General features: G+C 38.5%; 1 protein-coding gene across 2 annotated transcripts in view; it reads left to right on the forward strand.

The window, feature by feature from the left end:
- ctnna2 (catenin alpha 2) overlaps positions 1–17,733 on the forward strand; it is a 314,274-nt gene that overhangs the window by 21,371 nt on the left and 275,170 nt on the right. For both annotated transcript variants that reach the window (XM_022758453.1, XM_022758454.1), the window contains exon 2: positions 2,291–2,397. In XM_022758453.1, the coding sequence (XP_022614174.1) occupies positions 2,296–2,397 (102 nt within the window). In that variant the 5' untranslated portion in view covers positions 2,291–2,295. The remainder of the gene's footprint in view (positions 1–2,290; positions 2,398–17,733) is intronic.

Below are 17,733 nucleotides of genomic sequence, written 5' to 3' on the forward strand. Positions count from 1 at the left end.
TGTGTGTTCAGGTTGGAGACCCCTAGTGTAGACTAATCCACTGTAGGCAGTGCCAGTTTGTTTCAACTTTAAACATTTCCAATTTAATTATAACTAACACATCTACAATGACTTATCACTTATTACCCTATCTTGACAAAAAAAGCTTTTGATTATTGTTTTGGTTACATAATTTGTCAAGAATAGATTCTATCTTGCTGTCAAGGAAGATACACTGTCATACACCAGTAAACTGGGTTTATTACATTACAGTGGCATTCTAGTATTTTTCACAGTGCTGCTGTTTTCTCATCAGTGACATGTTCTTTTGCCTGAAGCTTCTGCATCTTTTCACCCAACGTACCACGCTCTGTCAGGAAACCTTTAATGTCATGAAGGAAAGCTGCCAAACTAGTCTTCAAAAACGGAGGCTGTCAACACAGGCATCATTTTCTTTCTAAGTTACACTCAACTACAACCTAATTAGCTGGTCGCTAATGCAAGCTGTCTGAAACTGACATCACCTAGACAGTTACTATATAGAGAGATTCACCACTTTGTCTTTCTGACAGCAAAAAGATACAGCCTACTGACAACTATAAATTTCAAAATGACAAAGAGTGAAGTTTCTTTTTCTGGGAAATTCGACATAAATTATACATGGAGTGGTGCAGAGTGCTTTTATCAGACAAAAGACTTTTTTTCATTTCTGTTTTCACCAACTAATTTAATTAAACATAAGTAGCTACTGCCGCTATTAATACCAACTATAGGGAACAGTTTTCACACTTTTACAGAATGAATTTGAAATTTTTCTCTAAATGTTTTGCCCCTACACACTTTTTTGTCTTTTTTTTTTTATTTTATTTTTTTCACCATCGGTAAATTAAGACTGTAACACTCTAGCCAACCCTATCTCCATCCATCCCTCAAACCACTATGTATAATTTTGAAAATATCAGAAAAAAAAGACAAAAAAGACATAAGTAGAGGCTTACAATTTTTTAAATATAAAAGGTCCATGCTCTTTTGAGAAAACTTTAATGTCTGGGTTGTGGTCTCATCAGTAGTGCCGGGTTGCCAGATTTCGTACTGTTCATCCATCTTAACCCACTGTGTGTAGTATTAGGGGCCTCTGGCCCAGATCTGTCATTCTTATTCACATTCTTTATTCCCTTCTGCCTCATTGACATTGGCAGTAGACTGGGCCAGTCCCAGCTGGCCCATTCTGAAATTGCTTACTGTAGAAACACATCCTCTCAGTAACAACAGACTGCTGCCCCCATGCCAGCTGTTCGGTTCTCACATTCACCTAATATAACCCCACTGAGCTTGAGAGGTTTAAAAAACTGTAATGAAAAAATATTCCAAGTTAAAGAGCGGCTTGTCTAAAGGACTGTAGAGAGCATATTGCAGAGCTCACCTCCACCTCATGAGTATATGTTCTTAGTTGTGACTTCTGGTTTTGCTGTTTGCTACAATGCAGAGATTAGTCAGATTAGCTGAAAGAGTTGAAGTTAAGTTTAATTTTGTCTCCAACTTTTCTCAAGTTTTTCTCTTCCCTTGTCTCCTTTCTTTAATGTTTTTCTTAATTTGGATGCTCTCATAGTGCAGCGCTACAGTATAATGCAATGTTTTTACCTGAATGACTTTAAATAATCAGAATGCTGCTCAGACTCTCTCTAAAGCAACATGGACAAATCCAGGACGAAAATCCACAGAATGACTACGAGCCACACAAATGAAGAAAAACAATACAATTTTCCGTGAATTATCTGCAGCCGTACTCAATAAGTTCCAGCTTTGGAGAGATATATTGTAATGGGAGAGTTAATTAAGAAAGTTAATTACAGAAAGGTTTAGGGGAATGGCCAGTCATTCATTTCTGGTTTGTTGGAATTATTGACTGTGCTTTGTTTTATTTGATAGACACAACTGGGATTTCCTGTCAACAGTTACCGGACATCCATGAAACCTGGTTTTGGTCCAGGCTTCATTGTATCTTGTGGAATTGCTGATATGTCTATGCAGATTGAGTATTGGCACAAACATCATGATGAAATACGGTCTCTGTGAATACATGTGTCCGATTGATTATTTAAGTAATGAGAATCCATGACAGGTTATGTCAGGTCATCGAGCAACTCCAGAAGTACCTGTATCGCTTTGAGAAACTAAAGAGAGCTTACATTTACCAAATGTGAATTGTTATCACTTTATTATAAAAAGTATGTTGACTCGACAATGTTATGTTTTAATAAGCCAAAATGTTTTCACAGCTAAATATTGATCTGCTTTTTTTCCCCAATAGAGACCATGACGACCGCCACCTCCCCCATCCTGTTGAAATGGGACCCCAAGAGTCTTGAAATCCGCACTCTGACTGTGGAGAGGCTTCTGGAGCCCCTGGTCACACAGGTAGTTCAGTTCACTCTGTGATGTAAATATAACAAAAGAGTAGCCAAACCACTGAAGCTCAGAACATAACTGGAATGTGCTGTTTCTCGCAAATTGATTAATGGGTCTTTTCTCTGTATGTTCTGGCACTAGACAAGAACTGAATCCAAGTTTATATTTTCTGGTAGATTTGTATAGAGTCAATAATGTTTGTAAGTCTTCTAAAGTCTGATGGTGCCATTGGTAATGGACTGTTAAACAAAAGATGCTTGTTATGGCTCAATATGAGAGCAAAATGAATTACTTTCTGGTTGCACCTTGGCTGAATCACTTACTACAAAGATGTTAAACTGTATTGGGAAACAGCCAAGGACTTTGGCTCATTGCCACTGACTTCGTTTGGCTTCCATGCTGAACAGATGGCTGAACATGGCTTATTGTGACAGAGTCTGTGATGAGCATTGGGTATCATTTAGATTTTGTAGATTCAGATTCTGAATTTGCTTATCGAATCTGGGTCTTACAATATTCTGGTTCAAATCACACTCATATAACTTGACTAAGAAAACATGTTGTGATTGAAAGCCACCTGTAGCCTCTGCAGATTTAGGCTTCTGTGACAGAATGGTCACCTGACTCAGAGTATGTATTCCAAAGCATAAATTGGTTTTTAGATTGATTCATGTCTTTCTCATGTCATCTTATAAGCACCTGAATGTACCATCAACTGCATTACATTAACACAATAATTTGTTATATAACCAAATGCTGTCAAAATCAAATATGATATGCTGTTTGCATTACATAACTCAATTAATGTTGAATCTTTGCAAGTTCATTGAAAAACGTTAAGAGAGACTAATGCCTGTCTGAACGTGTACTGCAGGTAAAAAAAACCTTGAGAAATCTAAAAACCTTTGCTCTGCTTTGAGAAATAAATACAATCTGTTCCATTAGGGAACACTGCATGGGTAAACTGCTGGGTATGATGTCACTGTCCCCATCTGGAATATTACCAGAGACTGGCACATCCACAGTGATTGCATTGATGGAATCATTGAGTGTACCAGCAGCCTCCCCCAGTGGTCTGGTTCTTCCGCTGGCTGTGACGTGCTTTTTATTGAACATTTTTAATCAAACCCCTTTCTTTTAACCTAATGCATGGTGTCTGCAGTGTTGTGGTGGCATTCATCTTCTCTGTAATCTTTTTCCATGTCTGCTTTAATTTAATGGTTTAAAGAGCTGTAATTCTTTTGCTGCTCCTGCATCACATTGTGTATTACCTGAAGTTCTACATTTCTGAAGAATGCTTTTTTTTTTCACTTTTTTCAATTCCATTTTCACTCTGTTAGGTTGATGTCTGAGTCTCTTTGGTGAAGGATGTTTCTTTATGCTGCATTCTCCAGACAGAAAATACCCCGTGGTACACACTGCATTTTGCCCTTTTATTCCCTTGTGTTCATTCATTTTCTTTTTTTTTTTTTTTTTTTTTTTTTTTTTTTTTTGTCAAGCATGAGTTATTTTGCTACCTATTCATGTTAGAGCTCTGTGTAGACACGAAATTTCAAAGCACTAACTAACCTGACCTCATATGGCCTTTTTTTTTATTGTTATAGAAGACATTTTGACATGTCACTGTAGGAAAAGCACACGTATAAATGATAAAATTAATGATGGCTGAATTCCATTGAGATGCTTTGGTGTCAGGGTCCTGGTGCTGTCCATGCTGGTTCACTCTCGCACTATAATGGCTTACTGAATGGAACAAAGCCACTGTTTTGTTATGGGTAACACTTACCGTGACAAGACAACATCTGCTGTGAAAAAGTTCTTTTCATTGAGTCCAGTCTGGACCTGACAGTTAACAAAATTGTTAGCCGGAAGCCACCGTTTAAAGATAATCCCACCCACGCTCGACTCCTCATGAGCTCTCCCATGGATTCTCAATCAAATCTGGAGAGTGTAACACATATAATGACACTACAGTGTTATTGCTGGCAAACTAAAACTGTGACCCTGATACCACAGTGTGACTGCTGCTGATCAATACAGATGTTGCAGAGAAAGTAGTTTTCATTTAATGTTGTTGGTGTTTGCTTCCAGCTCTATGTATGTATATACATTTGTAATAATATGCTTTTTGTGGTTAAGTAGATTTCTTAATTAACCAACAGAACTGACCAGGGTCCTCTTAACACATACTGATGCATGTGTTTGCATTGCAATAGAACAACAGGAGACACCACTGCTGCTTGCCCTAGCTTTTCAAGAAATCCCACAACAAAATCTAGCAGACTCTAGCTCCATTGCAGGTAATGGCTGACCTACTGACAGTAGTAGATATTAGATTTGGGAAGGCTTACATTTACTCACAGTCTGGGACTTGGAATCCAGCCTGTTTACTCTTTGGTCCCCTTGAGAATGTTTAAGTTGTAGACTTATTTTCAAGCTTTACCTGTTTCAACAGCAGTAAACACCCCCTTTTATCTCCTATTGTGTTTGCTGTCGGAAACAAGGGATTCCATGGTAACACATAGATAGCCTTGAGACATTGCGCTAACCACAAAAAAATCTATTGTGCAGTTACTCATGGAATAAGATGTAGACTGTTTTCAAAATAAGACCTGAAATTGCTGAACTCAACAATAAGAATTCCAGCTGTGAAAACATAAACAACAATAGCTGTTATTCCCTTGAAATATAATGTCTTTAGTAGCTCATTGCTCTGTTTTAACAGAAAATACCTGCTGGCATCAGTTAAGAATCCTCTACTTTGGGTTTGGAAGGGTAATACTTCTTTTTAGACCTACGGCCTCAAGTTAAATTGTTGAGGCCGAGTTGAGTTGCAGCCATTTTTGATATTTACAAGTTGTGGTAAAATTGTAACATTTGCAAGGCTGGCTCAAGCGTAGGTACTGTGACTCAAACCCAAGCTTCACATTAAGTTAGCATGTCTTCTACACTGACAAATGCTATCCATTAGATGCAGGCCTTGATAAAATGCTAAAATTACTTTACTTTACTGACATTCATATCAACATCAAATCAGCCAACATGACCATAAGGGGCCGGGAAGCTTTCAAATAGGTTGTGTGCAAGCATGCATCACATGTTGAATCCACTTAGACAACTCAGAATATGGTAGAATGTGGTGCTGAATATTTTTTAACTGGTGTGAACAGATTTTACTTGCTCAAGTACAAATCCTGATCCTCCTTGAGACCATAATTGTAATAGATTTGCTTGTTTGATTTTCTTGATTACTTGATTTTTTCCTGAAGTAGCTCATTTTGTGCCTCTTTATTCACACAGACGAAGTTAAGAACATGGCAAATCACCAAAATACCAAATAGTCAGGGGAGAAAAACCAAATATTTTGCAGCCAAGAAAGATCCACTATCATGAAAAGAGAGCCCATTGGTAATTCCCAGTGTGAGATTTTGTTCATGTTCAGCCATCCTGTGCATTAAGTAAGGGATCATCAAGAGATGGCTGAATATGAGCAGAAGTTGAAAATGTGTTTCACTGCTGATTCATTTTCATAAGCTTTCTAAGCTTGAGTTATTGCTGGCCATCAAACATCACCATCCGTCCCCTTATCCCTGCCTGTATAACTTTATGGGTTTTGAGCTTATATGCTTTAATTGGATTACATTAAAACTTCTAATGAGACACCATTACTGTTTGCTTGGAGGAAAACCCAGATGTTTTTTTTTTTTTTTCCACTTGGCATCATCACCCCTAGCTTGAGTAGCACTGGCATCAAATATCTGAACAAACCTTATTAAAATATACACTCTAATTTTAGGCTGGTTTGAGCTGAAATTTTTAGGTAGACCGTGTTTAAAATCCAACCGAGTGGGTTTCCATTTGGAGTTGCACAGTGTGTATTTTGTCATTGTCTGTCAGCTACATCCTGTGTTTGTCCTCATGAGCAGTCATCAAAGTGACAGGTAGATAATTGCTTAATGTTAGAAGAACGAAAGGCTGATGAGCATTTTAAATTCCTGTCTATAGTAATGGCTGTGTGCCCTTACAGCAAACGATGTGTCTGACTACCAAACATTTTTTATTTTCGAAATGATGAGTCTTCCCCTTGACATCTTAATTTCTTTTTATTGAAATAAACTTTGGAGTTTTTGCAACAGTGATCCCAGGATTAATTCAGACAGCTTCATTGTGAGTGTGTGTGACAAACACACCGAAAGCTCCTTGATTTAGCCAGAAGAATTCAGATGCGGGTCTTTTGTCAGGCGGGTCTACAAATAATAATCTTCTGATTCTGTCACTGTTATGATCTTGTGAAGTTTTGCCAGCAGTTGCTTGACATTGAGATTTAAACAAAGAGACTTTGTGGTATTTCTCCTCTAAATGCTTTGTAGTGAATGATCTGTCATTTATTCTCTCCCTCCATCTGATTATTACCTTTTGTGAATTGATGGATATTACAGTTAATAATGATTCATCATTTACTCTACTGCACAATAATAGTAAAAGGCTGCAACTAAGATGGTATTGTGGCTAAATGCATTCTCTGAACACCTATGGGAATAAGCACAACAGCCGGCTCTGGTAGTCCATCTTTTGTGCAATTGCATTGGAAGTGTGGAGCATTTTCGGATATGAACGAGACACTGTGATTGTTTTTCCTGTCAATTTGGATGATTCAGTGTGTTTGGGTGGAATAAAAGGTTGCCTCAGGTGGATAGACAAACAGGCTCACCCTGACATTGCTTAGAGATAGCATGCTCATTTATCATGGCGAAGCCTCTCTTACCACGGCTAGAGTACCTGGAAAGTCCATCGCTAATAATACCAAGGGGCCTACTTTATCACTGCGTATGAAGGCAGCATGGCTCTGATATAGTAAACATTTATACTGCAGACAATAGCGATATTTTTTGAAAGAATTATGGGGAAGTAACCTTAAGAGGCAGGTGGGAAAAAACGGGTGCTAGAAGTTGGTCTCTTTTCATTTACTACAGTCCAGACTTTATGTATGTTGGTGTAGAAAAAGGGAAACCAAGAACAGAAAGTAACTGGCTAGAATGTAAACATAGCTAGAATAGCAGAAGTCTTCCTGTATGTACATATGTACTTTGATCAAACCTTTTGACAACTTTGATAGACACATTTGTTGGTGTTCTGGGAATGAGGGTAGAGCGGCTGACTCATCACAGGCATTTAGTAATGTGTACACATGGTCTTTGTAGTGAAAAGGTGACATTTCATTCTGCAAATGATAAAGAAATGCGAGACGTTGCTTACTGTCTTTGGTGGAATCTAATTCCTAATTTTTTATAATAATTTTTCTAATTATTAATTTCTATGTCTAGCCTGTGAAATGTTACACCATCATTTGGGCAATAATTTGGACTGAACAATTTATCAAAATATTATCAAAATCGCAAAATGGCCAAGTGCAATATCCCAATCGTAGGAGCTACATCACAATATCTGGCCAAATTTTTTTTTGCGTATCTTTCAGCCAAGTAATAATACATGTATTTGTGTATAATAAACAGAAAAGCATTCATTATTTACCCTTGCATGTAGTACAGTACAGTACAAGGCATCTGGAATGAAGCTAGTCAAGCAAATGTTGCATATGCATTGTTGCATATCACATTATTTGAAATTTCTGCCGCACATAGATGTATTCAAATATCTGTAACTGTATACGAAATGTTCATCATCCTTGCAGTATACAAACCTACAAAACTAACAACAACAAAAATAATGGACGCACATTTTATTGTAATATATTCATCATAATGATGTGTGTAACGATTTATATTTTGAGACAAACATTTTGACAGTAACAGTAACTGAAATTTTAGTTAAACTGAACTCCATGTCAGTGCAGTATGGGATACTGGCAGTGAGTCTTGGCATGCAGTGTGTCTTGGTACATGTACTGCGGAATAAGCAGATTTGGATTTGCACTTCTGGTAAATTTAAGTGTGCTGATCCCAGAACTTGTAAGTTTGACTTCATGTAGTCAGTCTCCAGTAATCGTTTTACAGCAAGAGCAACTAACGAGCTAAAAACTCCAACGCAAATATTCAAGGTGAGAGGTGTATAAAGGGTTCATCAAAGCTTGCATTTCTACTGTCAAACACTACAAAGACAGTTTTTCTTCTCTTTTGCCTCCCTCCCTTTCTCTTTCTCTCTCTCTTTCACACGCACCCTGGATCTATTTTAATCATCTCATTGCTTTGTTTGTTTATTTAGTGTTTGCCTCCACTTCTTGCTCATCCATTCTATTTCATCTTGACTTGTAATATACACAGAAATAATGTGTTGTTTATCTGTGCTTGCTGTGCCTTATTTGTTGTGCTTGTTGGACTTCCCTTTCCAGGAACAACTGAGACGGACAACTATAAATATCCCATTTACAAAAAAAAAAAAAAAAAAAAGCCCACCGAAAACAGAGGGACAGCCAGCAGAATTATTTTTTAATTATCTCGTCAATAGGAGTTATTTATTTCTTTAATATTAGGGTTTTGTTTGCTGGAAAACAACAATTCAATTAATACACTGCAGTAATAAACATATTTGCTGGTACAGTAATGTAATACCCCTCAAAAAAAATTCAGTACTAAAACTTAAACTCAATATTAAAATTCTGTGACTGCAGTGACAATGATGAAAAATATTGATCCTATTAATGGTCATAGTTAAGAGTAAACCTTAGTCCATGGGTGCTCAGTTATGACCAAAGATTTAAATCACCTTTGTGTGCTTTAGTATTAAATACAAAGGTTGATCAAATTGTTAATTGATTTAAACTCCTCTTTCTCTGTATTAAAATACCATAAGTATATTTTTGTGTTCTTCTACCAAAATTTATTATGTTATATATATATATATATATTAATCCTTTCTTTGGCTGAAGGTAAAACCTGCAAATACTGTCAATTATTGACTGTTTCTGCCTTAAATTTGTAGATGTCCTTAAAGATGAATCTGCACTCTGAATTGGTTACCTTCTGGCTAATTACTGTCAAAGGTCATTGTACTTTTAAGCTGTTTTAAGTATTATGCGTACACATATGATGGTCTTTTGCACATTTAAAGTCTTTCAGTTTTTCTCGTTATTATGACGTGCATGCTAATTTATTAAATAGTATTGAATTAGATGACATAATTGATGCTTAAAAAGTCTCCTATTGTTTTGAATATAGCTAAGGAGATTCTGTCCATACTTTTGGTTTTACTTTAGACCGTTGGTGCAGGATCCTTTTCCTTAGCAATCTTCAAATCCAGCTGAGATTTATGTGGCAGAATCTATACATTTTCCACTCCGCTTTTATTTTTGGTAATTTCTATACTGTATTGATGTGTTGTTCAGACAGTTTTCTGTCCATCAGCCAGACATACAGTACCTGGTGAACCAAACATGAAAATTGTTCGCTCTCACAGGGTTAAAACATGACATGAGTACCACTTGTGCAGAACAAAGTGGATTTACCCCCCTGATCTCTCTGCCCTAATTCCGGCTCTTGGATGGGATTTCCACCATTGGGATGTTTGGTCATTGACTTGACATTCTGCCTCCATGAGATGTAGGGAAGAGCCTCTCTGCTGCACTGTCTGTCTGGTTTGCTAGACCAGAGAGCGGTATCAGTTTATTTCTGAGTTATGCTGTCCTTCAGGGGCCTCTGACTCCCCTGGCTGCTTTTGATACTCTAACATGGATTCATTCATGGTGAGTACTCATATCGGCCTTGTCAGCGCAACTTGCTCCTCTTAATGAATGTTATGTATCTTAAAAGAGCTGGATGCTTGATGATTCTGGTCCAGCACTGCACGAACTTCTTCAAATGTAAACAACTGACAATTAGTAGCTGTTTCTGTATGTAGACACTGAGAGTTGTGCAGCCACTGTTGGTCTTTGGTTCTCTGTCATTGTAGAGCTGAACACTGGCTTGATAAAGAAGGCCTTTGAGGGCAGACACATACTCAGGATGAAAGGGTGAAGTAATCGAACATGGTGAATTAACAGACAACACAACATGAGTAAGACACTGTCTTTGTTGCTGCTGGTCAATATCTGCATGAATCATTTATTAGTGGTGTTTGAGGGACATAGCAGTAAAGTATTGTCGTGGGTATATTCTGATTTCTTGTCTGGCTTTCTTGGTCATTAAGTTAAAAGCTATTTTCCTTTGGCATCTCGGCATTTTGGCATATTTGACTTCACAGCCTGGTAATGGGCTAGCTGGGCACCTGCACGGCAGAGTTGGCTGTCAGTGGTGGATGCTTTAACCCCCTTTGTTTTTGTATACTATCCAAGGCCAAGGTTTGGCTCTGAGTATTGGTTGGCACCTGACACACATAAAAGACACATACACACACACATACACACACACACACACACACACACACACGCACTCAAGTCAAGGGGCTTAACATAAAGGGAGGGGAGACGACGGCGGCAAGGGGATTAAGGCTTCATGCTGCATCACTGTCATAATCCATTAAGCTAGTGGAAAAGGAGGAAGCCTGGACCTCAAAAAGACACTTTTCGGAGGCAGGAAGGGATGCTGTACTTCTCCTCAGAGTTTTTATTGAAACCACAGAGCAGTTGCTCTCAGAGTTGGGTAATTTTAGACACTGCTACTGGAGTCGAACTTATTTTGTCAAGAGAGAAAAGTCATCATTTTAAGAATATGATGATAGCTTATTAACAATGGAAGCATATTACTTTTTGGGGAATAACAAAATAATTAGAAACTCAGAAACAACCTTTATGCTGCTATAAGCTTATTTAGGTATCAACTATTGAAGTACAGTCACATTAATTTTTATTGAAATTGATACTCTCTCAGATTGCAGACAAGTCATATTCATAATATAGAGCATTGTCTGGGTCTTGGGTGCACTGTAGAAATGGGTCTAGCACGTCTTCCGCTTCATTTTTGAAAGGGAAAAGCTCACTGGATTTGAAGATGTGAAGTCCTCCACTCTTTGTACTCTTTCCTATCCCTTGTTTGAATTTGGATGACAGTATAAGAGGCTTTGAACCCTGGGAGAGGCAGCGATGTTCAAAGGCTGTCTGGAACCCGTGCTTCTTGGCATGCTCCTCATCGGACACTTTCCATGTTACAGCAAGCGATCCGTAATTTAAGTTCACGGGGGAAGCAGGGGAATGAAATAGACAGCTGGAAAAACAGTGACATCTTGTCAATGCCAAGGTATGGTTTAAAGATAATGTGACACCTGGGGGTTAATAATGATAATGCTTTAGATCAAGATCAAACTTGGTGTGATACACACGAGTTAAGGGGTTGAATTTTTCATCTTGAGTTCTGAAGTTTGAAATAGTGACAAATCTATCCTAAATCACAGAAAAATGTCATTTACTGGTGATTATCTATAGGTCTTAGGTCATTTTATCGGGCGCCTCGGTAGCTCACCTGGTTGAGCATATACCAATTAAGCTTAGTCCTAACCGCAGTGGCCATGGGTTTGAGTCTGACCTGTAGCCCTTTGCTGCATATCATCCACTCTCTCCCTCCCTGAATATCCTGTCCATCTCTCACCGTACTGTCTGAATAAAAGCAAAAATGCCCAAAAACAAAAAACATAACTTAATTTAATTTGACACACAGCCCTCATGAATGAAATTTATTTCAAAATGTTACATTTTGCCTTGTTCCACCTTTGATATCGTTATATAATGCATATGACACATTTGGGCTCCTTCATTGCTGGTTCAGTTGGTCCTCCTGCCTCCCATGATTTCGTGACATTAGCTCAGTTCCCTGATGTTTGCGCTGACTTACACACCTGCTCCCCTGTGAGTGTTTAGCCTTTATCTTTTTTCGGCCTTTGTGCCTTACATTGTGTTTAACAAAACAAGTATATTGGCTTCATAGCAAGTTATTTTAATGCAAGTAAACATCTCTTGTATGTGAAACAAAAAAATTGATCAGATATTGTGAATTAAAGAGGAGCAATGGTAATGGGCTGAAGAAATGAAGCCAAATACTGCAGTTCCTCGATTGGCCACTTGAGACTGGCTCCAAAAGTGAGTCATTCCTCATAGACTCCCATGTTTAAATCCCCAATTTAACAGCAGAAATAAAGATGTTTACAGCCTAGTACAAAAAACACTTTTGGTCTCTATAGCTCCCTTCATGACAACTGTAGGGGGATGAATTTTTATATAACTCAACCGTTTATAATTTATTAAGGCTTAAAGTGATGCATAATTGAGGATGTGGCCTCTTTGAGTGACAGGTGGATGCCGTCACAGTCCACTAGCTTACTGTTCAGCATCACCCCAGCTAATTCGAGTCACTGAACGTGACTTCTCGGCCGTGTTTGTGCCTTTCGGAGGCTCTTTCATACAAATATTGGACTAATAATAAGGCTTGCTGTGCGGCTAATTGACTAATTTCCACACACATCCCACCTCTTTGCCCATTTGTGGAGAGGGCCAAGAGTTACGTGTCTCACGTGCATGTCATGCGGGCGGTGTGTCCGCTGTAACCTGATAACATGGGTGCTGAAATGAATCCCACGACATTCCGCAGCCGCCATGCACACGCCATGATGTGTCCAGCCTTAAGCAAAGTCAGGCACTACCAAGATAGCAACAACAGAGCAGCCTACTCAAAATTGCTCTTCAGAAACCTATTGACGACACCACAGAGGTTAGGCCATCATTGTTGATTTTGTAATGGGCCTATGACAACTTCTGGTGGACAAATGCAGTACGTATTTATATATTACGTGCAAACTGCACATGCTACAACACTTGCCGACGATACATAGAGAGACTGTAGTGACAAAAATATTCATTGTAATCTGATTTGAGTAATCTGAGTTTGCTGTGACTTAATTTTATCCTGACCCTTGGAAACTGCATTTAGCATGTTGCATGACAAAAGGACAGGTGCACTGTCTAATGTTTTGTCAAACATTTGCTCTGGCAATATCTACAGACCAAAAAGTTGGCTTTATCATTGAATGGCTGTGTTAGATACATCTGTTTTCTATCTCAGTATTTTGTCTTGGGAAAGGAAGACCTACAGTTTATCTGTCTTATAATACCCTTATAATTCACCCTCATAATTTAATTAAAAAGACTGCAGCTGACCAGTGCATTCATTTCTCAGTTAATCTGGCACTGACCTCGCAGCAGTTGTGCACTCCAGAGCTCTCAAATACACTCAGACTGCTGTTAACGTGTCCTTGAAAATCAATGCATTGTTATTCATATTCTACCTGTCGCACACGTGTGTATGATGCATGGATTTACATGCAGTATTCTTCTGTCTGTTTTTATCTGTTACTCTCACTTTCTGTGTTTGTCTTTATTGTGTGTCTTATAGGGGGGCTACACCGTTTCTCTCTCTGTCTCCTCAGCTTCTGTATATACACACACACACACACACAAAACACAGTTTGGTTAAACCAATAATATGAGAAAGGTGATGATAGTAAGTAATACTTTATTTTTACACAGTAATATAATGAGGATGACAGTTGTGTCATTATGCCGAGCGCCTCCTGTTAGTTTCTTTCTTCTCATTATTCCTGCCAGTGCCTTGGGGTCAGTCCTGGATCTTGTGAAACACACTTTCATCTGTCTTTGGGCTATATCTTCTGACACCTTGCTATGTCAGCATATGGCTTGCCCCAGGGTTCTGAACAGCAGCCATGCACAGATGCTGGTTGCCCACATCAGAAAAGATTGCCTTCATGGTTGTAGCATTATTTTTATAAGTGCAAACTCAACTATCCACTATGCCTTCTAGTCAAAAACAATACCAACTACGCTATTCTGCTTGTCATTTTGTGAGACAGCAGATAATAGAACAGATTGTTCATGGCCTAGGCCACTGAAGTGCCTGTGCCAAATAAGCACATTTCCATAGTGTTAACTCTTATAGTAAATGAGAGTAAGCCATGACAGTGTGACAGTGAGCCAGCATTTACTTAACCAGCACCCTGACACTAAACTTAATTCAGCCAGCATTCATTTTATTATTAACACCCATGCGTTTCCTACTGTGACATGTCAAAATGTCTTCTATCATTTGAATATACTGTAGGTACTCCATAAATCCAATTTCTAGTTTAAACTCAATAATTTCCATGCAACTGCTTCAAAATATTAAGTGGAATAATTAGGGTATAAGTAGTAAATCTCAGGTTTACTGTTTTACTTAGAAGTTGGCAGTTAGAAACAAATTATTATAAAATATTAACAATATACAAATGCTAATGGTTATTGAAGATTACAGAAAAAGGCGTGATTTGTACCACAAATTCAGGTTATTGACAGCTGTAGGAATAAATGGATGCATGTACTGTGTGGCCTTATGTTTAGTCAGCTAACTAAGGTGGACTGTGGCCTTGAAGCTTAAGCTCTGCATGTTTAATGAGAACAGGTTTGGGTGGTTGAAGAAAAACTGTAACATCACGATTTTAAGGGAGGACTTTTTCTTAACACACAGTTTTGTTGCATAATTAAATATCGCCTCAGTTTAGGTAGTCCATGCATATGAATCTGCATGAGTAGTTTTTGATAAGACAAAACCTACAGTTTGAACAGTATGCCATCTACGCCCTTGTCAGAGTGACAGGGACATCAAGGACAAAGCACAGCTCATATTTGCATCTGGTAAACATTTTGCTTTCATCATCCTGGACAAAAGGAAAATCATTTCTTTCTTTATTTCTTTTGAACACATAGCAACAGCCTGCACATTCCCACATTTCAAGACCTTCACAGCTAAATGTTAAAAAATAGAAGTATCCTTTTGTCTTTTTACTTGTGCACATAATACAAGAAACTGAAACGCACAGGTTAATCACCAACATCTGCAAAAACCCTATAGAATTTTTTTTAATTCAAAGTCAGCTGGATGTACAATCATAAAGCATTTAATCCTACTTTATACATTATTTTATTTTATTTTGTTTATTTAATCTCTTTTCAGTTACCAGCTTTCAATTCTGTAGCGTTCAATAAATTTCTTGATATACTTTACCCCATCAAAAGCACTCATTTCTCTCACAGAAACGACATTTAAAACATTTATTAGTGTGAGAGAGAAAGCCACTGTTTCTATATTCATGAACACAGTGTGTCTCATCCCTGAGAGCTGTGGGAGCGGCAGAGGAGAGTCCAAGGTCAGCATGCTCTGTAATGGTAATCTGTGAACCAAGACATTATTGTGTCAGGCTTCTTGGATAAATTATGCTCTTCAATGGTGTATCCATATAGTTCCGCCTCATCAGATATTTTGTGAACCAACACAATCAGACACTTACTCTTATAGCACAGAGCCCTGGGCTGATGAGACTGTGACATAATGCCACACAGCCTATGCTGTGAAGATGCTGAGCAGATATACGAGTGGAATACAGCCGATGTGTTTTGGATCTTCAAAGGCCTCTGACAGTGAGCCAGCAGGGGTCTTGCTTCCCCTGCTCTGTTGTGTGTGTGTGTGTGTGTGTGTGTGTGTATATATATATATATAAGTGTGATTGTCTGTATATTTGGTTTGGAGCAAGATCAGCACAGATGTAATCTAAATGACACTGAAATAGCCAAAAATGTCTGTCTGTGTGTTGTTTTTCTGTCCATCCTTTTATATAAAGAATACCTTTTTTAATCTTCTTTCTATTACTTGTCTCTAAACAGCCATCCTCTTCCCCTATGGCCTATAAATCTGAGTTAATTTGATGAACACCGTTATTATTTTACAGAATAGAAAATACAATAAAACAAGCATTTTACATGAATAATTTACTTGCCAAGCTCAGTTTCTAGCACTCTCTCTAGTTATGTCTCCCTTAACTGAGTTTTGTATTTACTGAGAGGCAGATTTATTGTTCAATATAAAGTTTTTGCAGTGGTTCCCAGTTCATTGTTGGGTAAATTATGTGGGAAGTGGCATAATGTTTCAAGTAATTATTTTGGTTTTCTGTTAAATATTTCACCTTTGCACAGTGTGAACTCAATTACTAAATGTAACCCTGCAATCAAATTATACCAATTTGTATAGATACAGTGTGCACACAGTGGTGCTTCAGATCTCCGTTATGAAAATATGTCACAGATCAAGGCTGAACCCAAAGGCAGACACGAGAGGCTCTGATTAGTCCAAAAAAACAAGTATTTTATTTGACAAAAGGTAAGGGAATGGTGGCTGGTGGAATCCAGGGGGGAAGTGAGCTCACTGGTGGGCTTGGGCAGCAGACAAGGTGTGGCTGGCTGGCTGGCTGGCTGGCTGGCTGGCTGGAGGAGATCTGAGTGAAGCACAATGATCTGGCAGGGACTGGATGTCAGGGTTGGCTATATATACTGGAGAGTTGATCGTGGATGGATGGAGGCCAGGTGTGCTGATTTTCGGAATAAGGGTCAGGTGTAAGGGCCAGGTCAGGAACCAGGAGGTCGCCGCCCACAGACAAAACAAAGAGAGAGACAGACAAAACCAAAACGCACCAAGCACACCACATCCACACTAAGGTTAAAAATAAAGAAAACAACTTTCACTTCAAACAATCAGGTGTCATTGGGGAGAGGTCCTGACTAAATACTTCTCTGAAATGGATTGTCAACCCTAAAAACATATTTTAAATTGTGTTTTTCTAACGACCTTGTGGAATAAAGATTATCTACGAACATAAACCCCTTTTACACCATGCTGCTTGAAAAATGTATTCCTGTGTCCAATGACCTGCAGTGATAGACTCATGGTCTCCCCCTGCCAAGGTCACTCACAGGTCAACCAGATAATCAGCTGTCATAAACCACATGTTTGTTGTGCCCTCCTGGTCATTCTCTGAATTTTCTGTCTTTGGTCAGACTGTGACCTGAAAAATCAATTACTTTCCAGCTGTTCAGTTCGGAACACAATCTGAATATTCTGCTTCCAGCAGCTGGTTTCAGTTGAACATTCTGTTGCTAGTAGCACCCGCTCTTGGAACAGATCTATAGCATTTTCGATACTTTAACTGACTTTTTTTACGTGCAGCCATTAATCAAATCTGTAGCCAAGCAAATATTTGTGACAATGTACAGTAGATACAGTCTTTCCCATAAAAAAACGGCCCATAGTTTGTCTGTGTAAGGATCTTATTACGGAGGAAGTCAGGTGACGTGGGTTTCCCGTGTGATACTGATGGTTACTGTTTCTTTTAATCATAGCCATTCATCAACGCTGTATTGTAACCATGATGATAAAGGTCCTCCAACCTTAATCACTTTGAAGCCAAACCATAGACTTTCCCTTAACCTAACCAAGTTGTTTTTGTGCCTAAACCACACCAAAGTGTGGCTGTTCCACAACCTTAACTCCAATCTTATTATTGTTACCATGACAACAAAGG

Source organism: Seriola dumerili, unplaced genomic scaffold (assembly GCF_002260705.1).
Source record: "Seriola dumerili isolate Sdu_G_001 unplaced genomic scaffold, Sdu_1.0 BDQW01000301.1, whole genome shotgun sequence".
Taxonomy (NCBI): Eukaryota; Metazoa; Chordata; class Actinopteri; order Carangiformes; family Carangidae; genus Seriola; species Seriola dumerili.